Source organism: Jaculus jaculus, chromosome 3 (genome assembly GCF_020740685.1).
Source record: "Jaculus jaculus isolate mJacJac1 chromosome 3, mJacJac1.mat.Y.cur, whole genome shotgun sequence".
Lineage (NCBI taxonomy): Eukaryota > Metazoa > Chordata > Mammalia > Rodentia > Dipodidae > Jaculus > Jaculus jaculus.
The window spans coordinates 168,358,720-168,386,091 of record NC_059104.1 but is presented as its reverse complement, the minus strand read 5'-3'; the positions used below and the strand labels follow the sequence as shown (position 1 = coordinate 168,386,091).

Below are 27,372 nucleotides of genomic sequence, written 5' to 3'. Positions count from 1 at the left end.
TTTTTTTAAAAAGTCTCTTGTAGGGTAGCTTATACTATTTTTGCTTTTGGATTCTGCCATGGAAAGAGAATGAAGTATTTGCTTCATGGGGCCCTTGAAAATGGGTAATTAAATAAGGAATAATATTGAGTTGCAGTTACTATCATGGATGCCAATGTCAGTTTGCCTGGTGTGGCCTTAACTACTCCCTGTCTCCCTGGGGGCAAAAAAACAAACAAACAAATCTTTTCCCTTTTCTTTAGTTTTCAAAGATTATAGCACTGAATTGAATTAGGTAGTAATGAACATCTTTTGAGGAAGCAGAAATCCTCCTTTATTAAAAATATTTAAGAGGCTGGAGAGATGGCTTAGCAGTTGAAGGCACTTGCTTACAAAGTCTGACAGCCCTGGTTCAATTTCCTAGTATTCATGTAGGGTCAGATGCAAAGTAGCTCATGCCTCTGGAGTTGTTTGCAGTGGCAAGAGGCCTTGACATACCTTTACATGCACACACACCTCTCTCTTTCTCTCTCCCCTTACAAGTAAATAAATAAATAAATAAAAAGCCAGGCAGGGTAGCACATGCTTTTAATCCCAGCACTTGGAAGACAGAAGTTGGAGGATCTCTGTGAGTTCCAGGCTAGCCTAAGACTACAGAGTGAGTTCTAGGTCCTAAAAAAAAAAAAAAAAAAGAAAGAAAGAAAGGTTTTGTTTTTTTTTTGTCTTTTCGAGGTAGGGTCTCTCTGTAGCCCAGGCTGACCTGGAATTCACTCTTTAGTGTCAGGGTGGCCTCAAACTCCCAGCAATCCTTCTATCTCTGTCTCCCAAATGCTAAGTGCATGCTCCACCATGTCCCGACTAATTCCCCCCCTCACCCCCCAGGCAGGGTTTCACTCTAGCTCAGGCTGGCCTGGAATTCACTGTAGTCTCAGGGTGGCCTCTAACTCACCTGGCTTTAATTTTTTTTTTTTTTTTTTTTTTTGAGGTAGGGTCTCACTCTAGCCCAGGCTGACCTAGAATTCACTAAATAAGACTTCTTTCTTATGGAAAGAACCAATAGTTTTGTCTTGTATTCTCACATCAGATACCCATTCCCTGAGGGTATGTGGCAGGACCAGGAAGAGTGCACAGTTGCAGGGTAATTATGGTGCACTTTCTTGGAGCATCAGTTTTACAGAGTTTTGTAGCATTTTGTTGCATGCTTACCCAAGCAAAATTGGTCCGAATTCTGCCTTTCTGTGGTGATCCAACTGGTACGCAAAAGCTGGGGTGCAGTCCTGGTACTTCACTTGCCAGGAAAGCTCTCTGAAGAACACTTGTGTGTTCTGAAAGTGGATAGAAAAGGTGGTCCTCGGGCTGGAGAGTTGGCTCAGCGGTTAAGGCACTTGCTTGCAAAGCCGAAGGACCCAGGTTTGCTTCCCCAGGAACCACGTAAGCCAGGTGCGCAAGGGGGTGCAAGTGTCTGGAGTTTGTTTGCAGTGGCTGAAAGCCCTGGCGTGCCCATTCTCTCCCTCTCTCTCTTTCCCCTTCCTGTTTCTCTCAAATAAATACATAAAAATAAAATATTTTTTAAAAAATGCGCAGGTGGTCCTCCAAGGTTACGAGAGCCGTGCTGCATAGCAGGAGCAGTAGTGCACAGAGGCTTCCTCTGGGAGGACACATCACGCTGATGTCTCTGGCTGCTGGGCTGCTCCCAGCCCATTCTGCCCGGCCCAGAATGGCTTCTTGGCAATTTTGATGAGGAGCATGTGTTTGTTGTTTTATTTTAAGCTCGTAACCTTAAGAACCAATGAATGGTTTAATAATTATTAATTTTTTAAAAAAGTTTTTAGTAGATTTTTATTTACTTATTTGAGAGAGAGAGAGGGTTCAGATAGGTAGATAGGGAGAGAGAGAAAGTGAGAACGGGCACTCCAAGGCCTCTACCCACTGCAAACAAACTTCATACACATTTACCACCTTGTGCATGTGGATTACATGGGTACTGGGGAATCCAACCTGTGCCTTAGGCTACACAGGCAAGTGCTTTAATGCTAAGCCATCTCTCCAGCCCTTAATTATTATTATTGAAATGTATAAGACATGCTAGTATTTGCTGTTATTAAAATATCACATCATAAGGGCCTACACCAGAGTCAGTGTCTTCCTCACTCTCCACCTAATTTATTGAGGCAGGGTCTCTTACTGAACCCACAGGTCACTGATTCAGCTAGTCTAGCTGGCCAGCCTACCCTCAGGATCCACTTTTTCCAAGCACTGGAATTATAGGCGTGTGTTGCTACACTGGCATTTTCATGGGTGCTGGGGATCAGAACATGGACCCTCGTGCCTGCATGGCAAATGCTTTACCCAGTTTTTTTTTTTTTTTTTTTCATCAGAACACAAAACAAGATATTGACAGGATTTTTGCTCTGAAATGAAGCTTGAGAATTGGTTGAAGAATGCTTATTGTGGGAGCTTTTGCCATTTAAACTTCCTGCTAGACAGTAGCAAGCAGTGGCAAGGATGTGAAGACATGGAGCGTCCATGCCCTGCTGTGAACCATGTTCCGAACTAGAGTCATTCTGGAAAATGAAACTTGAGTCACGTAGTGATTCCACCCTAAACCTCTCCCGTAAATTAAAGCTGCATATGTTCACATAAAAACTTGGACAAAATGTTCATAGCAGCACTTTTTATAGTAACCTAAAAGTAGAAACAACTCACATGTCCATCTAATGAGTGGATAAGCAAAATGTGGCATAGCCAGACAATGAAAAATTTTGTTGCTGTTTTGTTTAATATTTTATTTTTTATTATTGGGGGGGGATGGGTGCACCTGGGCTGACAGCTACTGAAAACGAAATCCACATGCGTGTACCACCTTGTGCATTTGGCTTACATGGAACCTGGGGAATCAAACCTCGGTCCTTTGGCTTTGCAAGCAAGTGACTTAACTGCTAAGCTATTTCTTCAGCCCTTGTTTGTTTGTTTGTTTGTTTTCCCCCAGATAGAGCCTTGTTCTAGCCAAGGCTGATCTGGAATTCACTATGTAGTCTCAGGCTGGTCTCAGAATCACAGCTGTCCTCTTATCGTGGCCTCCTGAGTACTGGGATTAAAGGCGTGCACCACCACACCAGCTTCAATGAAAGTTTTTTTTTATCCATAAGCAAGGAATGAAATTCTGTCATTTGCAACATGTTTATTTTTCTATTAAATCTGGGATAGTTTGGTGGGAACCTTGAAAAGTATAGATAGTTGAGATAAAATAGCATTTTCAATTCTGTCATTTCATACCATCATTGGACTTGTGGATTCCATCATTTAGGTTTCCAGTAAAGTCTTAAAAAATATAAACAGATTTTTCCTACCTCTGCCTCCTGAATCGCTGTGAGTTTGAGGCTACCTTGAAACTACATAGTGAATTCTAGCCTGGGCTAGAGCGAGATCCTACCTCGAAAAACCAAAATAAATAAACAGCATTTCATACTCTGATCCATTATCTATTATTTAAAACACATATGATTTTTTAAAAAGTTACTGTACATAATACTAAGATAAAAGTTCTTCCTAAATAGTAGATGGGTTAAGCTAATAGAGTTTTAGAACATGTAACCAAAATGACTTATTCAGGAGTCTTCTGCTATCTCTAGATTTCTGGTTGTATTTTATGACTTTGCTTGTAAACAGTTACCACTTAGTGCAGTGTGAAGGCTAAATTACATGCCTCTGTAGGTTCTCAGGTGAGTTGGCCCATTCTGCTTACATTTCTTGTGTGTTTCAGTGTAGGGACTAGGGTGAAAATTTTGAAGAATTCAACTCACTTAGGTTGTATCTGTGCTTTTTTCCTCTTAGTGTTCATTTGGACAAGTCATTAACCCTCACATCATTTATTTCTTATAGTAATCTGGTAAATGTTAATCCCAGATTTTAGAGACTTTTACACTTGCCCAGAGGGAAGCAGGATTTGAACCAAATCCAGTTTTTTCATTAAAGATAGTTGTGAGATAAAGAGTGTCCAACAGTACAAGATAGAATATTCCAAGAAAGATCTTACATGGATTTTGTCATTACATACTAACTTGTATACTCTTGGGAAACATCTTTTTTCTTTCTTTCTTTCTTTCTTTTTTTTTTTTTTTTTTTGGTTTTTTGAGGTAAGGTCTCACTCTAGCCCAGGTTGACCTGGAATTCACTATGTAGTCTCAGGGTGGCCTCGAACTCATGGTGATCCTCCTACCTCTGCCTCCCAAGTGCTGGGATTAAAGGTGTGCACCACCATGCCTGGCTGGGAAACATCTTTTAATCCCTGCAACTCTTAGGTTTCCTCATCTGAAAAATGAGGGTGCTCGTACCTCATGAAGTTGTATTTGCTTTTTCTGAGTCTTGCTTTTACTATCATTTGGGGCTGTGATGTGAGAAGTGAGTGGGAAACCGAGATCCAGAGTTGTTCCTAGAGTAGTAATTGGAAAGGAGAAATGTTTTCTGAATTGACCACGAAGGCTTAGGACAGGGACCATTTTTTATCCGGATAGCCCTTGCTCCTCACATTACCTGGCACATCATGGACTGTCAGTAGAATGATGGATTCATATTACATGATGGGATCATATATCATCTGCTATACTTTATTTGTAGATAAACTCAAAGGCAGTTTGGATTCAGAACAAGCAGTGAAAGAAGAAAAAACAGTAGAGCAACCTCCAGTGTCTGTCACTGAACCAAAGCTGGCAGCTCCCACAGGCCTGAAGAAATCCAGCAAAAAGGCAGAGCCTGTTAAGATGCAGCAGAAGGAAAAAAAATGGTAGGAAAATTTTGTCCACAGGGGTTGGGGTGGGGAGGAAGAGCGTCTCCTGGGGGTGAGAAGGTCTGTTTGGGCTTACTGACAGGCAGTTTTCAGTTCAGTACTAAATCCTAGTTAATGCCTTAGGGATATAACTGTACGGCTAACATGAAGAGAGAAGCTCCGTAGTTGACCTAGTGAAGTAGGACTGGAGAATCAGCCAGCTGGGGTGATTTAAGACCCAAAGTAGTATTCTGTCCCTGTTGACTTAAAGTGATTGTCTTTCCCCCTTCAGCTTAAGTTTGTGGACATGGTGTAAGTGTGCCTGTGTGTACGTGTGCCTGTGTGTGTTTCACTTCAAATTACCAGATGAGAAGTTACTGTTTCCAGTCCAATTTAAGAGAAAAAGTTCTTTGTTTTCTTTTTATATCAATGAGTTTATTTTTCAAGTGGTAAAATGTAATTAGAAAAGAAAATAAAAAGCACACAAGCTGTTAAAAATGGATCCAGGAGTTTGAGACACTACCTCATAGTTGGTAGGAATTAGTCTGTTGAAAGAAATTCTACAAGACACTGTCAGCACTGATAGCCCCACAAAGAACTGACTTTTGTGGCAGAATTGGGGCAACTTTAGTAGAACACATCAGCAAAATGGTGACATTTCAGAGTGTTAAGACTAACCAGTGGCCTTACCTTCTGGGCATGTATGATATAGATGGATTAAAAGGTCCCAAACATGCTTACAACATGGTTATTGTTGGGAATATATTACTGTTTCACAAGGAAATATAATGTTAAATGTAGGGTTTTAGTAGATACCTTTTACAAGTGGTCTTTTACAAGCTTGCTGAGTTTTATGAATTGGTTTTGAAATATTTTTAATGTTTTAATTTATATATTTGTAAGCAGAAAGAGACAGAGAAAAGAGAGAGGGGGGGGAATGAGAATGGGGGCATGCTAGGACCTCTAGCTGCTGCAAACAGACTCCAGATGCATGTGCCACTTTGTGCATCTGGCTTTACATGGGTACTGGGGATTTGAACCCAGGTTGTTAGGCTTTGTAGGCAAGGTCTTAACCACTGTGCCACCTCTCCAGCCCTGGTTTTAAATTTTAAGATGTTTTTCTTCAGTTTTTGAGATGTCCAAAAACTGTTTCTGTTAATGTGCTGGGTTACACTGGTCGATATTTAAAATGTTCTACTAGCCTTGCGTTCTTGAGATCATCCCCACTTGGTCTTACGTCACTCTTTACATATTGCTGGATTTGATTTGTTAGTATTGCACTAAGGAATTTCTTTCTGTATTTTTTTGTGTTTGTTTCTGTGTTTTGAAGACTGTAGGTCAGGTTTTATTTTTTTCATGGTAAGTGTCTAATAGTGTCAAACTTGAGCTAACTTCATAAACTTGGTTTGGAGGAATTTATCTTATTACCCAAAGGCGTGTATAGTTAAATATGTGTTATAATTCATCAGTGACTCTGAACCTGTACACTCGGGAGACAGAGGTGGGGGGATCACCCTGAGCTCAAGGCTACCCTGAGACTACATAGTGAATTCAAGGTTAACCCTATCTTGAAAAGCCAAAAAAAAAAAGGCAGCCATGCATTGAGCTAGGGACTAAAGGCATGTACCACCATGCCTGGCTAATCAGTCTTTTGTAAAACTAATAAAAATGAGGCAACCATATATTACCAATAAGAATAATTACAGATTGATCCAAGAACTGGGAAATATAAATAGCAATATGCAGAGAAATCAAATGTATAATTAAAAACTTTCCTTTAAAGTGTCTTTATTTATTTGGTTTTTTGAGGTAGGGTCTCACTCTAACCCAGGCTGTCCTGGAATTCACTAGGTAGTCTCAGGCTAGACTCGAATTTATGATAATCCTTCTACCTCTGCCTCCCAAGTGCTGGGATTAAAGGTGTGTGCAACCACACCCAGCCTCAGTTTTTATTTTTTATTTATTAGAGAGAGAGAGAGAATGGGCATGCTCCAGATATGTGCATCCCCTTTTGCAGTTGTGTGACATTACATGCTTGTGTCACGGTGTCTGGGTTATGTGGAACCTGGAGATTCAAAAATGAGTTCTTAGTCTTGATAGGCAAACCCCTTAAATTCTAAGCCATTTCTCCAGCCCGTTTCTCTCTCTCTCTTTTTAATGCTGTTTTTTTTTTTTAATACTGTTTTTATTTTTATTTTTTTGCGGGGGGGGGGGTTGAGGTAGGGTCTCGCTGTAATCAAGGCTGACCTGGAATTCACTATGTCGTCTTAGGGTGGCCTCAAACTCATTGTGATCCTCTTACCTCTGCCTCCTGAGTGCTGGGATTAAAGGTGTGAGCAACCATGCCTGGCCATTTTTAAATTTTGTTTTTATTTTTATTTTTTATTTTTTGGTTTTTTCGTGGTAGAGTCTCACTCTGGCTCAGGCTGACCTGGAATTCACTATGTAGTCTCAGGGTGGCCTCGAACTCATGGCTATCCTCCTACCTCTGCCTCCCGAGTGCTGGGATTAAAGGCGTGTGCCACCACACCCAGCCATTTTTTATTTTATTTTATTTTTTTTAATTTTTTTTTTAAATTAATTAATTTATTTATTTGAGAGCGACAGACACAGAGAGAAAGACAGATAGAGGGAGAGAGAGAGAATGGGCGCGCCAGGGCTTCCAGCCTCTGCAAACGAACTCCAGACGCGTGTCCCCCCTTGTGCATCTGGCTAACGTGGGACCTGGGGAACCGAGCCTCGAACCGGGGTCCTTAGGCTTCACAGGCAAGCGCTTAACCGCCAAGCCATCTCTCCAGCCCCATTTTTTATTTTTTATTTGAGAAAGAAGGAGGCAGTGAGAGAGAAGTGGGCGCTCTAGGGTCTCTCCAGCCCTTACTCTCTTTTTTTTTTTGGAGACAGGGTCTCATGTTGCCTGGGCTGACTTTGAACTTCATGTGTAGCTGAGGTTGACCTTGAACCTCTGATCTCCCTGCTCTCACCTCCTTGATGTTGGGATTGTACCTGGTTTACATGGGACTGGGGTTGACTTCAGGTCTTCATGCATCCTTAGGCAAGCACTCTGCAACTGACCTACGTCACCAGCCCTTACATTCATCCATTATTACCATGTTGTGTCTTGGGCTCGCGTGTGTCCTGGCAGTTTGAACTGGGGTCCCTTGGCTTCAGAGTCAAAGTCTCTAACCTCTAAGCCATCTCCCGCTTCATTATTACCATGTTGTACAACAGCTAGTGTTGTTGGCCAGAGCATTTTGTTTTTGAGGCAGGTTCTCACCTCGTAGCCCAGACTGGCCTCATTCTCACAGTCCTATCTCTCAGCTTCTTGAATGCTAAAATTAATAGGCATGTGCTACCACATCTAGCTGGGAATAATATTTTCTTCCTGATTTTTGTTGCCTCAGTGTTTAGCAAAGAGCCTTGTGTGTTGGAAGCAGCTGTTTATCTAGGGTTTGTTGAATGATTGAAAGGCCAGTGGAGACAATTAAAAGGTAGTAAGTGCCGGACATGGTGGCTCACTCCTTTAATCCCAGCCCTCGGGAGGCAGAGGTAGGAGGATCACTATGAGCTCGAGGTCAGCCTGAACTAGAGTGAGACCCTACCTTGGGGGTAAAAACACAGGCAGCAAGAAGCTTCTAGGTAGTCCAGTCTATAGACAGAAATCTTTTATGGGGTCTCCCTTTGAAGTGATTGATGTTCTGGTGGGTAACTTGCCGTGCATCCCTAAGAAGACTCTTTTCTTTGTCTCCTTTGACTGTTTAGTTTTTCTGCCCTCTGGGATTAAGACTATGAGTTATAACAAGATGCAGAGGAGCATACAAATACTTAAATTTTTGTTATGTACAACATGTGCTATTTATTCCTGGATGGCAACAGGGGGAAGAGAGTAGATTTATCTGATGAAGAAGCAAAGGAAACCGCAACCACGAAGAAAAAGAGGAGGAGAATCAAGCTGCCTCAGTCTGATAGCAGCGAAGATGAAGGTAGGCGTCGCTGTGGGGACCTAAAACTTGGCCTGTTTGAATTACACTGAGGGTGGCACTGTTAGCATTGGGAAGCTTTCTCACCTCGCTCTTTGAAATCCACTTTATCCTTTTAATCAGAACCATGAGCATTTGGTAACTTAGGAAAATAACGCAAAGAAAAAGGATAAATAGTATCAGAAGACGTTTTCTTTCTTTCTCTCTTAAGGCTAGTATTCCTTTGGTTACCTTCATGTGCATCTTGTAAGAATTGTGGTATTCAGGTCTGGGGAAATGGCTCAGTGGGTAAAGCAGCTGCTGTACAATTCTGAGTACCTGAGTTCAAATCCCCAAACCTCATGAAAACTCATGTGCTGTGCTATGGCATGAATACACAGATTTTAAAATATATTTACTTATTTATTTGAGAGAGAATGGATATACTAGGGCCCTCCAGCTGCCACAAACAAATTCCAGACACATGCTCCACCTTGTGCATCTGGCTTATATGGGTCCTGGGGAATCAAACCTGGGTTCTTATGCATCATAGGCAAGTACCTTAACCATTAAGCCATTTGGGAGCACTTCTTTAATCCCTTTAGATATCAGTTTATTTGCACTGTCAATATACGTTTATGTGATACTGAATTCCTTTGGACTTCATTTCCCTCAACCACTTAAAATGGTCCACAGGCATTATGCCATGGACTTGAAGACTTTCATCTCCAGTTATCAGAGCATGCTTTCCAGGGTGGGTCAGTTCAGCCCAAGAACTTCCTCTTTAGCCTCTTTCTATATACTTGACATGACTTGGGATAAGATCTTAGCTCTCAAGAATATTCGATATTCTTTTGAAAAACTTACTGCTTTTCCTGGCCACACTCCTATCTATGCTTATTGTATGACGCTGTCCCCAGCCTCGGATGGATAGATTCATAGTGTCATTTCTTCTCAACAGTGACACTGTAGATTCTTCCGGTTTTACCATTCTTTTTCTTATGAGGCTTTCCTAGAATACCACATTTAAAAAATGTATTTATTTAGGAATCAGGTATGATGGCTCATGCCTATAATCCAAGTACTTGAAGGATGAGGTAGGAGGATCAAACCATGAGTTCAAGGCCAGCCTAGGCTGGAATGAGATGATGCCTCAAAAAAAAAAAAAAAAAAAAAATCTAGGGGTTGCATAGATGGCTTAGCACCCATGTAAACCAGATGCCGAGGTGGTGCATCTGGAGTTTGTTTGCAATGGCTAGAGGCTCTGGGGCACCCATTCTTCCCTCTCTTATCTGCCTCTTTCTCTCTCTAATGAATAAATAAATAAATAAATAAATGGATTAGGGCTGGAGAGATGGCTTAGTGGTTAGGCTTTTGCCTGTGAAGCCTAAGGACCCCGGTTCAAGGCTTGAGTCCCCAGGACCCACATTAGCCAGATGCACAAGGGGGTGCACGAGTCTGGAGTTCATTTGCAGTGGCTGGAGGCCCCGGTGCGCCCATTCTCTATCTCTCTCTCCTTCTCCCTCTTTCTCTCTGTCGCTCTCAAATAAATAAATAAAAATAAACAAAATTTAAAAATAAATAAATGGATTGAAGAAGAACAAGGGCCGGGTGTGGTGGTGCATGCCTTTAATCCCAGCACTCGAGTGGCAGAGATAGGAGGATTGCCATGAGTTCGAGGCCACCCTGAGACTACATGAATTCCAGGTCAGCCAGACCTAGAGTGAAACCCTACCTCAAGAAAACTAAACAAAACAAAAAGAAGAAAACACGGGCACATGCCTTTAATCCCAGCACTTGGGAGGCTCAGCCTGAGCTAGACTGAGACTCTACTTTGGGTAGTGGGAGGTGGGGAGGAGAAGGAAAAGAAAACATACAAAATAAGGAGCCTTAAAGAATAAAACTAAAGGGCTGGAAAGATATCTTAGCAGTTAAGGTGCTTTACTGCAAAGCCTAAGGACACAGGTTCAGTTCCCCAGAACCCATGTAAGCCAGATGCACAAGGTGGTATATATGTCTGGCATTTGTTTGCAGTGGTTGGAGACCCTCATGAGCCCATTCTCTCTCTGTCTTCCTCTCTTTCTATCTCCCTCTCTGCAGAGTTCTCTCTCAAATAAATAAAAATTTAAAAAAGAATAAAACTATAATTCTTTCCAGAAACTGCTATTGAAGTACATGAAAATGGTAGCCAAGGGTCCCCTAAAAGGGTACTCACAAGCAGGTGTGGGGGGGGAGGGACGATGTTACACATGCAGATGATTGTAATACTGAAAAACTGAACAGATAGAGAAATAGTACCAAGAGGCTGAATCTCTGCTAGAAGTGCTATTTTCACTGATCAGTAGATTTCCATCTTACTGTTTGTGGGAAAATGTTAGGGATTACAGCCTCTGCTGTCCTGTTGGGGGGATAGTACTCTTCATAGGTGTTTTAATGGCTCTTTGGAAGGAGTCGGGGCAGAGTGTCTCAGAGGAGCAGTTGGTTTATTGTCGTTCATGAAAATGCTTTGGCTAAGATTACTGGAAAGAAGTCCTCAAATATGTGAATGAAATAAATACCATCAAGGAATACCTGACCAATTAAGAACTGAAATGCAGGCAACTCTGTAGACATGGGGGAGATAATTAGGAAGTAAACTCAGGAATACATGGGAACTGGAGTGGTCTTCTAGTCCCAGTCAGGAAAAGAAGTTGAGGAGATTTTGGAAAGGCTTTAAAGCATGGGCCTAATAACATATGTTAAAAACCTAAAATGAGAGCTGGGGAGAAGTGGCGCGTGGTTGGTAATCCCGATGCAGCGCTGCAGTGTCAGGAGAAGCCGGAGTCTCACCAGTAGCAGCAGCGGCAGGAGAGACCTTGTCTCCAGCGGTGGGAGAAGAACCCTGAGGTTGTCACCTGACCTCCACAAACACCATGGCCAGCACATACACATATATCATATGTACAAATAAATCACTGGGCTGGAGAGATGGCTTAGCAGTTAAGGTGGTTGTCTGCAAAGCCAAAGGACCCAGGTTTAAGTCCCCAGGACCCACGTAAGCCAGATGCACAAGGTGGCGCATGTGTCTAGACTTTTTTTTTTTTACAGCAGTTGAAGGCCCTAGCTTGCCCATTCTCTCTTTCTCCTTTCTCTCTCTCTGCCTCTTTCTCTCAAATACATAAAAATATTTAAAAAACCATAAATGGAAAAAAAATTAAAGGTTAAACTAGATTTGCTGGTATTAGTGAGTTATCTGCCAACCAAGGAATTACTATGGTAGTTGAACACCATCACATTCTTGTGAAGTATTCTGTCTTGTGCTGATCCATAGTCTACAGAAATAATACCATGGGTGATTAGAAATATGAGTGGGGCCGGGCGTGGTGGCACATGCCTTTAATCCCAGCACTCGGGAGGCAGAGGTAGGAGGATCGCCATGAGTTCGAGGCCACCTTGAGACTCCATAGTGAACTTCAGGTCAGCCTGGGCTAGAGTGAGACCCTACCTCGAAAAACCAAAAAAAAAAAAAAAAAAAGAAAGAAAGAAAGAAATATGAGTGGGGCTTAATTTGAAAAGGAATGTGGTGGAGGAGAGCAACTTCTAGAACAGATGGTAGAGAGCAGAGGGCCTGCTTTTTTCCCTGGCAGAGATAAGTCTTGGCATCTAGCTGAATGTCTAAACCCCTGCCAGTTTTTGTTGTTTTGTTTTTTGTTTTATTTAAGGTAGAGTCTCGCTATAGCCCAGGCTGACCTGGAATTCACTATGTAGTCTCAAGCCCTCCTTGAACTCACAGTGATCCTCTTATCTTGGCCTCATGAGTGCTGGGATTAAAGATGTATGCCACTGTGCCTGGCCCCATAGTTTTTCTTAAATGTCTCTGTCTGAAAGCTACACTGTGTCTAACTTACTATTTTACTTGTGTTGCACAGATGAAGAATAGCTCAATCTGCTGTCTTAAGCTAGCAGTCAGTAGGGGAAGTGGCGAGGGCGTTGGAGCCAGCCATACCTGGCTTTAAATCATTCCTTACTACTTACTCTGTGGCCTTAGGTAGATGACATCAAGTCCTTGTTTGCTCCTCTGAAACGAGGATGTTTTCACAAACTGTATGGGCTTTTTTGAAAAGCAAGGTAATGTGTCCAAAGTGCCAAGCTACATAGCAGCCTTCCTCATTGCCCCTCACTCTCTTTCTGTGTTGTGTCAGGAGTGCTTCACGGTGGTGTGTGTGCCTCCACGGAATGTTCCCCTCAGCTTCAGACTGGGAAGTCTACCCTGGGCTGCTCCTGTCTCGTCAGTCTGGGAGGGGCATCAGCACCTTTAGTAGTTCTTTGTATTCTCTTTTTTAAAAAATAAAAGGTTACACCCAGAAAAATAAATAACTTTAATACCTACATTGCTAGGAAGAGCTAGAGGTTTTATGGATATGGTAAATATTTACTAACATTTCACATTTTAAGCCCCTGCAAATTGGTATGGAGAATGTTAAACAAATGATCCCTGTTTTCCAAGGTAAGGATAGGTATTTAAAATAAAAACATTGAGTCCCAAGAAGCGGTGAATGCTTTCCAGGAATTCTAATTACTCTGCTGTGCCAGGGGACGCTTGACAAATAAGCAGTGACATTGCTTGTGCTGAAATTAGTTTTACCACAGTTCCTATTCTGCACAGACAAAAAGTTGCTTTCCTGGGATGATGTTTCACTACTTAAATACTTTTTATCTGAAGAACTCCAGGTTTACTCTAGATCTATTTAAGTACACTGATGCATCAAGTATTCCTTATGCTTACATCAGTAAAAAATATGTTGAGTCAGAATGCTTGATGTAATGGTAAAGACTGAATGTGGGCAAGTTTTAAAAAAATTGCCTTGAACCTCAATTGTACAAGACAAGTAACAGTGATTTGTGGGGTCATTATGAGAATGAACAATTAATGTTTATATAGTAGAAAATATTGGTTATTTTTTCTATTCTTAAAACATTTTTTTTTTGTTTTGTTTTTTTGAGGTAGGGTTTCACTCTAACACATGCTGACCTGGAATTCACTATGTAATCTCAGGGTGTGCTCGAACTCATGGCCATCCTCCTACCTCTGCATCCCGAATGCTGGAATTAAAGTTGTGCACCACCATGTCCAGCCTTAAAATCATTAAGTTTAACATAGTAGTAGATATGATTTTTTAAATATTTTTATTTACTTATATATTGGAGAGTGAGAACAGATAGAATGGGGACATCAGGGCCTCCAGCTGCTGCAAATGAATCCAGATGCATGTGCCACCTTGTGCATCTGGGGAATCGAACCTGGGTCCTTAGACTTCTCAGACAAGCATTTTAACTTCTGCGCTGTCTCTTCATCTCAGTAAATATGATTTTTTTTCAAGGTAGGGTTTTACTCTAGCCCAGGCTGGCCCTGCACTTACTATGTAGTATCAGGGTGGCCTCAAACTCCCTGTAGTTTTTCTACCTCTTCCTCCCAAGTGTCGGGATTAAAGGCGTGCGCCACCACACCTGGCTCTGGTAGATAAGATGTTAAAGTCAGATATGACAGTTTATAATTGTAATCTCTGTCATTGGGATCATTTAATCGAATTCTTTTGTCAGCCTTCTCCTATCTGGTGTCCATCTTTCAAGGATTTGTTGAAGTTTTTCCTCATTAAGAACCATTGACTTCTCTGTTCTTTGCCTTTGTGGGAAGTTTATAGTATTTCATCCCTTTATTATGTTTCTTTAGGGGCCCATGTGAAAGTAAACAGGAAGTATATGCTCAGTCAGTCTTGACCTGAAGTGATGTTTTCCTTCATCTAAAACAGTTACTGTTGTTCTGTGTTTAGTAGCAAGGGAGTTGTGGCAGCTCTGCCTCTTTGAGTAGTTTGAGGCAGGGATGTGGGTAAACAAATAGTTACATGCTGTACCCTGAGAGGGGCCTGAGCAGGCACCACAGCGGTTGCAGAACTGGAAATAGCCTAAGAACACCTACATTTATTACTGCGAATGCTCAAAACTTTTCCCCTTAGCCTCATTGCCTAAAATCACCTTGGACCACAGTAACTCACCTACCACTGTGGCCCACCTGTCTGAACAGCTCTTCCTTCTCTTGGTTTAGGGCTGTGACACTTCCCTTGCTTAAGCTCTCATAGTGTGCTACCCTTCTGGGGCTGGGTTAATAGCTAGACTTGAGCTGGACTTCATTCCTTTTATGTTTCTGTCTCGTTTCCCTGAGTGTATATTGGGGGCCATTTCATATTTGAAATGTGTGATTTACTGTGTCAGACTGGCTCTCCATTGTGCTTCACCTCCTTAGGTCATTTGGCCTTGAACCCTCCACTGTCATCATTTTTAATACTGACCTAATCAGTTGAGAGAATTTCAAATCCAAGACTTGTCCTAAGAACTTGAATGTAGCCAGGAGGGAGCCAGTGAGGCTAAGCAGCTCCTGGTCGCTTGACCAGCATTTGCGTTGTGGTGGGTGAGCCACGGATCAGCTGAGGGTTTTCCCGCCTGCTCATCGGCCTTCTGCCAGGACCACTGTTCCTTAACTAAGCAAGATGGGATCCCATCGGGGCTGGTCTCTTCTCAAGCACCACGTCCATGGCATTATTCTGTCCTCATTTTTTTCCTCAGCTACTCTCAGTGTGACAAAACAGACCTTATCAGTGAAAGGCCTTGTCAGGAAATCTCTGGAAATAGTCCATACAAATTGTTGAGTCCTCGTGAAGACCGTCTCGGAGTGCGCTCTTGCACAGCTCGCGCTCAGGAGAGTTCACTCTTCGACATCTCAGGAGCTGCGAGTAACTTCCTCAGATCACAGTAACAAAGACTGACGCAGGGCGTCTGATTTGAGAGAAAATGTCTCAAGAGTGGTTAATAGAGTCACACTGACATGCTCAGTACCTCCTGTATGTGACAAGGGCGTGTCGTTATCAAGTGGAAGAATCTCTGTGCACTTCTGTTTGCTGGACTGAGGTGTGGGAATGAGACCTGTCTCTCTCCCAGGTTGTTGGGAGGACAAAGTGAAATACATGACACATGGCAGGTGATCGGAATTTGTAAACCGACTTAATGTCTTGACTTAGCTGTAAAATAGAACATTTGACAAAGATGATCTCTAAGGTATTTTCTTTTTTAAATTTTTTTTGTTTGTTTATTTATTTATTTGAGAGCAACAGACAGAGAGAAAGAGGCAGAGAGAGAGAGAGAATGGGCGTGCCAGGACTTCCAGCCACTGCAGACGAACTCCAGACGCATGCACCCTGTTGTGCATCTGGTTAATGTGGGTCCTGGGGAATTGAGCCTTGAACCAGGGTCCTTAGGCTTCACAGGCAAGCGCTTAAATGCTAAACCATCTCTCCAGCCCTCTAAGGTATTTTCAACTCTAGTATTTCTTGATTCTCTGATTTTAATTATAAGTATGTAAAATTATATATATATGTATATATATTTTTTGGGGGGGAGTTCGAGGTAAGGTCTCACTCTAGCCCAGGCTGACCTGGAATTCACTCTGTAGTCTCAGGGTGGCCTTGCACTCTTGGCAATCCTCCTACCTCTGTCTCTCAAGGGCTGGGATTAAAGGCATGTGCCACCACTGCCCAGCAAAATTAATTATTTTTATTTACTTATTCGAGGTAGGGTCTCACTCTGGTCCAGGCTGACCTGGAATTAACTGTCATCTCAGGGTGGCCTTGAACTCATGGTGATCCTCCTACCTCTGTCTCCCGAGTGCTGGGATTAAAGGCATGCGCCACCACGCCTGGCTTTAATTATATTTTCAAGGTAACTCTGTAATTCCAAGTCTTCTTGGTTGTCACAGACACCCACCACTTGCATAATGCCCTTTGCTGAACCTGGAAGTGAGTGAGACATGCTGGTGGAGAAGGTGTTGTAGCTCTTATCTGTTCCATTTTCCAGTCTTCCCAGACTCTCCTGGGACTTACGAAGCTGAGTCACCATCCCCACCACCTCCCGTGTCCCCACCTCCTGATCCAGTGCCGAAGACTGAGCCTCCTCCAAGCAAGGTAAAACCTCAGGATGCACGTCCATCCTGTGTCTCTGGGAATCTAAGTTAGAATGCTGAATTGTGTGGGACTCTTGCTGTCGCAAGTGCAGGGTCGATGGGTTGACGTTCTGTCTCCTGTCTCATTCTCCCCTGAAGGTTCATCGGACTGGGCATTCCCTGTTTCTCACCTAAGGGAGATGTTGTAGGACTAGCCTCAGAGGTGGGGGTGGGGAGCTGTTCTATTTTTCATGACCCTCACTGTCAGGGTTGCCCTGCTGCACACTGCGAATGAAGTTTTAAGAAGGAAGTTTTAAGAAGGGATCCTGCCTGATCCAGGGGAAATTGTGAAAGAGAAGGGAACAAAGAACTTACAGATGTTGTTCTTCAGGGCAAGGACTAGATGAGAAAACTGGCAACAAATGGCAAAATCCAGTTTTCAGTGCCCTCAACAGTGTCTCGTCTATGTTAGTGTAGAGTAGTTCATAAAACGTTGAAAAATGAGTGCTGATAGGGTTTCCTTTTTCTTCGTTAACTAGTAGTTTTCTTTAGCTCCTTAAGTCTTATTTAAATCTTACAGTGATCATTAGTCAAAGAGAAGGGATGAAAGAGACCAGTGGACAGAAAAGGGAAGTGATATTACAAATGTGTTTCACACTAAGCTAGTTGAGTGTAACATTGAAATGCCAGGCTGACATAGCACGTATTGACAGCAGGGCATATGCTGAGAACTCCCTGGTTTGGCTTAAGGGGCATTCCTGTGGGCTCGGCCCCAGTGCTCTCTTAAAGCCCTGACATAGTCTGTTGTCTGCATCCCTTGTAGTTCCCTCCACTACGGTCCTTGTTCTGATGTGTGTGTCTGATAGGAAGTGTGGTGTTTGTGTGCATTGTGATAGGAAGTGAGATGTGTATGTATGTGTGATATAAGTATGCATGTGTGTGTGAGAGAGATGTAATATGAAGTATGTGTGTATATGATAGTATGTATGTATGTGTGATATGATATGAAGTATGTGTGTATGACATGGAGTGTGGTGTGTGATACAAAGTGTGTGAGAGAGAGAGCTATCATAGGAACTGTGGTGTATGTGTAATAGGATACGAAGTGTGTGTGTGTGATACGGAGTGTGGTGTGCGCGTGAGAGAGAGGGAGAGATGTTGCCCTACCAGTTCTCTGGTGGTGTTCCCTGCAGGATTGGGGTTCAGATGTGTATGGCCTTGCCTAGCTGTGAGTGCTGGGGAGTCAGTCCGGTGGTCTCAGCCCTTGTGCAGCAAGCACTCTTCACTGCTGAGCCATCTCCCCAGCCCCTTGCTTGTCTTTGCAGCCATGCTGCTTGCGTATCCACCAGGACCTTGTTGACAGTAGGAACTGGTCTTTCCTTAACACGTTGCTCTTCTTTTCCTAAGCAGGGAGAAAGCAAGCCTGTACTTAGAGTGAGCATAACTCATCCATGGCGGAGGATTGGTAGAGTCCTCTTTCAACTTAAGAAAAATTATGTAGCTATTTATTTGAGAGAGAGAAAGAGGAAAGAAAGGAAAGAAGGAAGAAAAGGTGCACCACAGCCTTCAGCCACTGCAAATAAACTCCAGACACATGCACCACCTTGTGCATCTGGCTTACATGGGTACTATGGAATTGAACCTGGGTCCTTAGGCTTCTCAGGCAAGTGCCTTAACTGCTAAGCCACCTCTCCAGTCCCTCTTTCAACTTTGTTTACCATAAGGGAATGTTGGGAATGAGGTGTTGTAGATGTAATAGCTTTTGTTATTTTCCCCTATAGTTTCATTGGTCAACTTAATCTTACACCCTTCTGATCTTCCTTTCTTCTTTTAGAGTTCAAATGGAGAAAGCAGAAGAAAACGAAAACGAGTATTGAAATCTAAAGCCTTTGTGGATGAAGAAGGCTGCATAGGTAAGACAGATCTTTGGCTTGGACCCTGAGGTAGAATTCTTACCAGAGAGGAACACTGAGAAATCTCCAGAGGCAGCGTGAATTTGCATGGTACTTGTCCCCCCCCCCCCCCGCCCCCGCCTTCCTTGGAGCATCCTAATACACAGGGCACTGCAGCAAAGTCAACGTACTGGGGTTTGTGTAGGAAAAGCCCCTCCCCCCCATGAAACTCAGCACTGAGGTCTTTGCTAGAAGTCATGTCAACTCTGGTGAGGATTTTCATCTGTGGAATAGAAGGAATAAATCTGTCTATGTTGTCTGTGTGGGGTTGTTAGGAAGACAGATGAAGCAGTTATCTAAAAATACTTTGATGGGACTGGAGAGATGGCTTAGTGGTGAAGGTGTTTGCCTGCAAAGCCAAAGGACTCAGGTTTGATTCCCCAGGACCCACATTAGCTAGATGCACAAGGGGACACACACGTCTGGAGTTCGATTGCAGTGGCTGGAGGCCCTGGCGCGCCCATTCTCTCTCTCCCTCCCTCTTTCTCTGTCAAATAAATAAATAAATTAAATAATTTAAAAATACTTGAATGTCTCAAAGATGTTGGGAAGCGCTTTTTTTTTTTTGAGCTAGCCCAACAAACTGGCCTTTTTTTTTTTTTTTTTTTTTTTTTTTTAAATGAGAGCACAAGAGAGAGAAAACCAGGGCCTCCAGCCACTGCAATCGAGCTCCAGATGTGTGTGCCCTTGGGTGCTTGCATCATCTTGTGCATCTGGTTTATGTGGGACCTGGAGAGTCAAACATGGGTTCTTAGGCTTCGCAGGGAAGCGCCTTAACCACTAAGCCATCTCTCCAGCCCAAGAAGCCCTCCTTTCTTTAGACCATTTATAAATTTGCTTTATTCTCTTACTTGTGTGTGTATCATTGTGGCGTAGTGTATGTGGATGTAGCGTGTGAAACACACATGTGTGCAGCTGTGTGCAGACATGTGGAGGCCAGAGGAGGGTGTCAGGTGCCTTCTCTTGCCCTTTTACTCTCTCCTTGAGACAGGCTCTCTAACTGAATCTGGAATTTGATGTCTTTCAGCTAGACTGGCTGGCCAGTGAGCCCCAGGATCTTGTCTTTGCCCCTTCAGCATTGGGTTACAGGCATCTGCAGCCTTGCCTGACTTCTTTTATTTTTTTACATGGGTGCTAGTGATTGAACTCAGGTCCTCTTGCTTATACAGCAATGGCTTTTACCCTCTGTAGCTCTGTTTATAAATGAACAGTAGAAACAAAGCACTTAGAGATGATTAGAGTCTGCAGAGAGCAGCGGGCATCCTCTCCAAGATCTGTGTGACTCGAGTCACCTGTCACACTGCTTCCTATATGCTTCGGTCAGCCAGGTCAGGTCAGTGCGCACCCGTTCTTCTCTCCTTTTCACAGTGAAACCAGACTTCTGCGAGACAGGCTATAGCATATGAGGCTGATTGACATACTCAGGTCCCAAGACTATGCTTTTGTGTCTGGAAACAGTTAAGGATTGGAGACTTTAAACCTCTTGTTGGTCAGAGCACCTGTTATTGTTTGTCTTTTCCTTAAAAAAAAAACAAACACAAATATTTATTTATTTGCAAGCAGAGGGAGAGAGGAGAGAAAGAGAATGAATGAATGAATGGATGGGTGCACCAGGACCTCTAGCCACTACAGACGAACTCCAGATGCATGCACCACATTGTGCATCTGGCTTTATGTGGGTCCTGGGGAACTGAGCCCTGGTCATTAGGCTGTGCAGGTAAGTTCCTTAACCACTGAGCAATCTCTCCAGCCCTTGTTGTTTTTTTGTGGGGGCAGCTGTCACAGCCAGATCTCTTAGAGAAGGCTTTCCCTACCCTCTTTCTCTTTGTCTCTCTCTTTTTTTTTTTTTTGTTTTTTTGAGGTAGGGTTTTGCTCTGGCTCAGGCTGACCTGGAATTCACTATGTAGTTTCAGGGTGGCCTCAAACTCACGGTGATCCTCCTGCCTCTGCCTCTGCCTCCTGGGTGCTGGGATTAAAGGCATGCACTACCACGCCCAGTTCCTACCCCCTTTTTTTTTTACTTTCCTTTTCTAATTTAGTCTTTAAAAGATTGGTAGAAGCCTGTATGGTGGAAATGCCTTGATTTCCGCTCCCACTCCCCAGTTAAAGGAGAATTGCTGTGAATATGAGGCCAGCCCGGGGCTGCAGTGAGTTCCAGGTCAGCTTAGGCTACAGTGGGATCCTGCCTCGAAGGAAAAAGAAAGTGGCCTGAAAGACGTTAAAGGTTGCTTGAAAAGCCTTCCCGCCTAGGCTCAGCTCCTAAGCCCCCGCACAGGCAGGGCACAGGAAGTGGTGCAAGTGCCTGGTGTTTTAGCCCGCCCATACATACACGCACAAATTAATAAGTCAAAATTAATAACAATAGATCAATAACAAGAGATTGATTGGCTAAAGAATCAGCTTTTCCCAGGTTAGGTGGTCACTAAAGCTCATGAAGACATGATGGTGTTTGTGTGGGGCTCCATCCTGTCAGTACCCGCCTCCTGTTCTTCTGACAGGGCCTCTGCCATATTTTTTTCTTTTCACAATTTTTATTAACATTTTCCATGATTATAAAAAATATTCCATGGTAATACCCCCCCCCACTTTCCCTTTTGATATTCCATTCTCCATCAGTTACCTCCCCATCTCAATCATTGTACTTACATATATACAATACCAACCTATTAAGTACACCCCTCCCTTCCTTTCTCTTCCCTTTATATCTCCTTTTTAACTTACTGGCCCCTGCTACTGAGTTTTTTCCTTCTCACGCAGAAGCCCAATCATCTGTAGCTAGGATCCACATATGAGGGAGACCATGTGGTGCTTGGCTTTCTGGGCCTGAGTTACCTCACTTAGTATAATCCTTTCCAGATCCATCCATTTTTCTGCAAATTTTATAACTTCATTTTTCTTTACCGCTGAGTAGAACTCCATTGTATAAATGTGCCACATCTTCATTATCCACTCATCAGTTGAGGGACATCTAGGCTGGTTCCATTTCCCAGCTATTATAAATTGAGCAGGAATAAACATGGTTGAGCACGTACTTCTAAGGCAATGAGATGGGTCCTTTGAATATATGCCTAGGAGTGCTATAGCTGGGTCATATGATAGATCAATCTAGCTGTTTTAGGACCCTCCACACTGATTTCCACAATGGCTGGACCAGATTGCATTCCCACCAGCAGTGTAGAAGGGTGCCTCTTTTTCCACATCCCTGCCAACATTTATGATCATTTGTTTTCATGATGGTAGCCAATCTGACAGGAGTGAGATGTAATCTCACTGTAGTTTTAATCTACATTTCCCTGATGACTAGTGACGTAGAACATTTTTTTAGATGCTTATGTGCCATTTGTATTTTTTCCTTTGAGAATGCTATATTTAGCTCCATAGCTCATTTTTGATTGGCTTGTTTGCTTCCTTATTATTTAACTTTTTGAGTTCTTTGTATATCCTAGATATGAATCCTCTATCAGATATATAGCTGGCGAAGATTTTTTCCCATTCTGTAGGTTGCCTCTTTGCTTTTTTCACTGTGTCCTTTACAGTGCAAAATCTTTGTAATTTGATGAGGTCCGAGTGATTAATCTGTGGTTTTATTGCCTGAGCAATTGGGGTTGTATTCAGAAAGTCTTTGCCAAGACCAATATGTTGAAGGGTTTCCCCTACTTTTTCCTCTAGCAGTTTCAGAGTTTCAGGTCTGATGTTAAGGTCTTTAATCCATTTGGACTTAATTCTTGTGCATGGCGAGAGAGAAGAATCTATTTTCATCCTTCTGCAGATATTTATTCAGTTTTCCCAACACCATTTGCTGAAGAGGCTGTGGAAGACAGTATTTTGAGCACTCCTCCCCTTCCTTTGGCTCTTACATTCATTGAAATGTACTAAATGAGCTGCTGTAGACATTTTGACAGTACTGCCAACTGTTTAATCCCCCCCCCCATGTATTATACAAATTAGCAAAGAGATAGCAAGTGGTTTCATTGAGAAGTAATGAAATTGTGAGGTATTGATTTGGATGTATGATATTGTAAACGTGCTGCTATTTAAATACAGAATTAGTTTATGAAGTGAAGACTTACATTAGCTAGTCAGTCACTTCTTTTCTATAGACAGTTCTTCAGATCTTCCTAACTTAGCATATGAATAATTAACGACTTGTGATTTTGTTTCATTAATCCAGTTACATAGTGCTTTTGAAGATGCATGTGAGATGGGGTTCTGTTCTGGGATGGTGCATTTTGAGCTAATAATACCCCATGTTAATCTCCTAAGTATCTTCTTAAAATGATTGATAGGTTTCTGAAACCTTTCCAGCTGCGAAATTCTTGTTCTGTCAGACAGAGGTAAGACCTGAGATTCTGTATGTCTTTTTCACCCCCTACCCTCCATTCCCACCCAATTCTCCTCATACATAGCCTAGACTGGCCTCATACCCATAATTCTCTTGCCTTAGCCTCCAAGTGCTGGGCTTACAGGCATGTGCCACACCTGACTGAGATTCTCCATTTCTAATAAACTCGCTGGAGTCTAATGCTTTGGGCCTTGATAGCATGATTTGAATAGTAAGGCCTTCCACAACAATGCATATTTAAGGGTTATCAGTGTTTTTGGAGCTCTCAATGGGCAGGAGTCAGTCACCAAAGTGAGCTCTGGGCTCTTGGAAGCAGTGACAAATTCTAAGAACTCTTAGGGAGGAAATTGTTAATTATGCTGTCCTAGTGGGATGTGGTGAAGGACTGCCATGGGACCATTGGCTCGTTGACTGGTCCAGCAGGGCACTGTGAAGGAAAAGGCTGCATTGAAGAGTGCTTTCTAAAGACTGCTGGGTAGACCCGTATGAGGGGTCAGTGTTACCCCCATTTTAATGGAGTGAGGAGGGTCATTGATTCATGAAGTGCTGTCCCACATCAGCAGCATTAGTGTTATCTGGGATAAAGGCAAAGTTCTGCTCGCAGAGTGAGAGCTCAGTTGGTAAAATGCTTATCACGCAAGTGTGAGGACCAGAATTTGGGTCCCCAGCACCCATGTAAATGCTGGGCAGTCTTGGAAGCCCGCCTGTACTTTGCACGCTTGAGAGGCGGAGACGGTTGGCATGGGTAAGCTAGCTACTTGGTCTAGCTGACTTGGTGAGCTCTGGGTTCAAGCGAGAGACCCTGTCTCAATAATGAGGTAGAGCGTGATCAAGGAAGACACCCCACTTCAGTCCACGGCCACCACACGCACCCTCACCCATGCAAACACATAACACACATTGTCTCTACCTCTTTCCCTCTCAATCTCTCATGTGCGTGTATGTGTGTGTGCGTGTGTGTGCGTGCACACACACACACACACACACACACACACACACAGACACATATACACACACACTCCTCCCATTCCAGACCAGCTGAGTCTGAAACTTTGGAAGTAGAATCCAGCAGTCAGTGCTTTGTACTAAACTCTCCGGGTGGTTCTATGTGTGCTGAAATTTAAACAGAGTAAATCTTAGAACCTAGGTATGTTTACGTTTAGTGCCCATGCCTCTGGGACAGTTTGACTGTAGTTTTTTATTTTAATTTAATTAATTAATATTATTATTTTGGTTTTTTGAGGTAGGGCCTCACTCTAGCCCAGGCTGACCTGGAATTCTCTTGGTAGTCTCAGGGTGGTCTTGATCTTCCTATCTCTGCCTTCCAAGTGCTGGGATTAAAGGTGTACACCATGATACCTGGCTTTGACTAATATATTTTAATCATAAAGAATTATCTGGGCCGGCCGTGGTGGTGCATGCCTTTAATTCTAGCACTTGGGCGGCAGAGGTAGGTGGATTGCCGAGAGTTTGAGACCCCCCCAAGATTACATAGTGATTTCCAGGTCAGCCTGGGCTAGAGTGAGACCCTACCTCGAAAAACCAAAAATAAAAGAATTATCTGGGTTGGAGAGATGGCTCAGCAGTTAATGCACTTACCTGTAAAGCTTAGCAACCCAGGTTCGATTCCCCAGTACCCACATAAAGCCAGATGCACAAAGTGATGCATGCATCTGGAGTTCGTTTGCAGTGGCAAGAGGCCCTGGCATGCTCATTCTCTCTGTCTCTTTTTTATCTCTCTCTGCTTGCAAGTAAATAAATAATATTTTTAAAAAAATAATTATCAATAAATAAGGGTTTGTTCTTTCGTGGGAAAAATAACTTTTACTTTAGTTTTTTGAGCATTCATTATACATACTAGGTTATTTGCATTTAAGGAAGATGTGTTTCTTTTACTGTTTCTGCATCACATGCTAAATTCACAAAGACTGAGAAAGGATTTAATAGTGTTTCTTCTACCGCCCTGAAATCACAGGAAGATGGCATCATACTGTGGCGTGTGGTGGGGGTCTGTAATGCAGTAGTGTTGAAGGGTCTCCTCATCTGTTCTGCGTTCACAGGGCTGTCCTGCCTGAGCCCTCTGGGGCTTGCTTCTGTTGACCATTTGCTGGAGTCATTCTTTTCCTTCTTTCCCTTGGGAAGGATTCAGGGAGGTTTAATGGCCTTTGGCTGGTAGGGAGGGAGAAAATCAGTCTCTTTGTATTTCATTTTATCATTGTCCTTCCATAAAACTAGTCATCTAGTATGGTTCGCTTGGGACAGTAATCGCCTATCTTGTAGAGTACAACTAAATCTTGGGTTAATTAGTAGTCATTCAGAACTAAGAACTGAACAATCCTCTGTACCTAGGGTGTATAGAGAGTGCTTGACACCAGTTAGGTAGCTGAAAGAGCCCCACAGGACTCTGGTAGGCCAAAGATTTAAGACCAGGAAAATGAGTGGTAGACATGGGCAAGCACTGTGGGTCACAAGAGTAAGACTTGGAAAGCAAGTCAAAGCATGAAGTTATGAGAACATGTGTGAGATATAAACAGTTCATATGCAGAGCTCAGGAAGTTGGCTAGCCTAGACCAGAACCCCAGTAACAGGTCTGGGTAAGGAGATGATAAAGGCTCGCTTGATGAGGCTTAGTGGAGGAGGAAGGAGACGTGTTCATGCCCAGGCCCCCCTGCGGTGGTGTGAGCTCAAGTCCCCCTGTCTGAGTATAGGTGTGATCTCCCAGTAGGAGAAAGGGTCAGGACCTGATGAGCAAGGCATCTCATCTTCTTGGTTTTCTCAACTCATCCATGTTCCCCTTTTTTATAACTTAATTCTAGTTACAGAAAAGGTCTACGAGAGTGAATCTTGCACAGACAGTGAAGAGGAACTTAAGGTGAAGACCCCTTCTGTACAAAGACCTGCCACAGCTGTGAAAAAAGAGTCCAAAGAAGAGCGAAAGGGCCCCAAGAAAGGGACTGCTGCTCTGGGCAAAGCCAACAGACAAGTGTCCATCACCGGCTTCTTCCAGAAGAAATGAATGCCATCTCTGACTGGACTTGGGGTGGCCAAGGGCGAAAGCCAAGAAGTATAGACTGTCACTTACTGTGTAAGTTCATCTGGCTCCTCGCCCCACCAATATCAAAAGACTGTTCTTCCATCCTGTGATGCTTGTCTGTTTCTGTCCCGCCTCCCTCCCCTCCCACACCCCCACCCCCAGACAGAGTCTCACTCTAGGCCAGGCTGACCTGGAATTCACTATGTAGTCTCAGGCTGGCCTCAAACTCACAGCGATCCTCCTACCTCTGCCTCCCAAGTGCTAGAATTAAAGGCGTGCACCACCACGCCTGGCTTGTTTCTGGTTTTTAACCAAAAAGGAGTCATCTGGAAGCAGGAGGCACAAGAATATTTAAAGAACTGTTACTATCTTTTTTTTTTTTTTTTTGTGGTTTTTGAGGTAGAGTTTTGCTCTAGCCTAGGCTGACCTGGAATTCACTATGTAGTCTCAGGCTGGCCTCAAACTCACAGCGATCCTCCTACCTCTGCCTCCCAAGTGCTAGGATTAAAGGTGTGTACCATCACGCCCGGCTCTAATGACATTTTAAAAGCACAATCTTTGACCTGTCTTGGAGAATCCATTCCAGCATTCAGTTGGAGCAGGTTTTAGAATGATCACTGTGGCCCTACCCACTCTGCACCACGAGTCTCCTGAGGTTCAGGAAGTATGCCTGCGTGGTCCTCTGCATCCTGTGAGCTTGTGAGAATGTTTATACCCATGAATTCTACTGGCTGTATTCCCCCGTCCTTCTCTCCCCACAGCCACCCTGCTGTCCCCTAACCCCATAAAGCAGTTTTCTGAAAACCTTTTATATCTTGGTTGGACTAAATGCTGAAACAGCTATCTTCCCGTAATCATCTTCCCCTATTATGCAGTACCTGACATCTGGCTCCAGACCAGGACATCACTTATTTTCTACCCTTTCACAAAAGCTCTCTAGACCTGAGCTCACAATTAGTGGTTAGGGAAGAGCTTCAGACCAAGCACAAATAGGAATCTGATGATGTATCTGGCTCCCCAGGAAATGACCTGAGTAGTTAGCATGTGTGACATTAAAGGAGTTGTGCTGCTGACACAGGCTTGTGGTACCTTGGGCTCTCTGTGGTTTCTTGCTCCCCACCTTCCCATTCTCAGTGCTAGAATGAAACCCAAACAGTGAGAAGACTAAAAAGAAAATCGCTTCTCACGTACCGGGCACAAGTTACACAGACCACACAGACCGTATCATTTCAAGAAAACGGGAGTCAAGAAATGACAGCTTCCAGGATTCTAGTAAGAATTTAATGGCACATGTTTAAACACAGAAGTTGCTCCTGTTTTTTTTTTGTTTGTTTGTTTTTTGTTTGTTGAGGTAGGGTCTCACTCTTGCCCAAGC

At 43.2% G+C, this 27,372-nt stretch overlaps 1 protein-coding gene across 2 annotated transcripts in view; it reads left to right on the top strand.

Moving 5' to 3' along the window:
• Pold3 (DNA polymerase delta 3, accessory subunit) overlaps window positions 1-27,085 on the top strand; it is a 53,441-nt gene extending 26,356 nt beyond the window's left edge. For both annotated transcript variants that reach the window (XM_004656275.2, XM_045146503.1), the window contains exons 8-12: window positions 4,597-4,762; window positions 8,618-8,724; window positions 16,585-16,691; window positions 18,504-18,582; window positions 25,780-27,085. In XM_004656275.2, the coding sequence (XP_004656332.1) occupies window positions 4,597-4,762; window positions 8,618-8,724; window positions 16,585-16,691; window positions 18,504-18,582; window positions 25,780-25,979 (659 nt within the window). In that variant the 3' untranslated portion in view covers window positions 25,980-27,085. The remainder of the gene's footprint in view (window positions 1-4,596; window positions 4,763-8,617; window positions 8,725-16,584; window positions 16,692-18,503; window positions 18,583-25,779) is intronic.
• The last annotated feature ends 287 nt before the right edge of the window (window positions 27,086-27,372 follow it).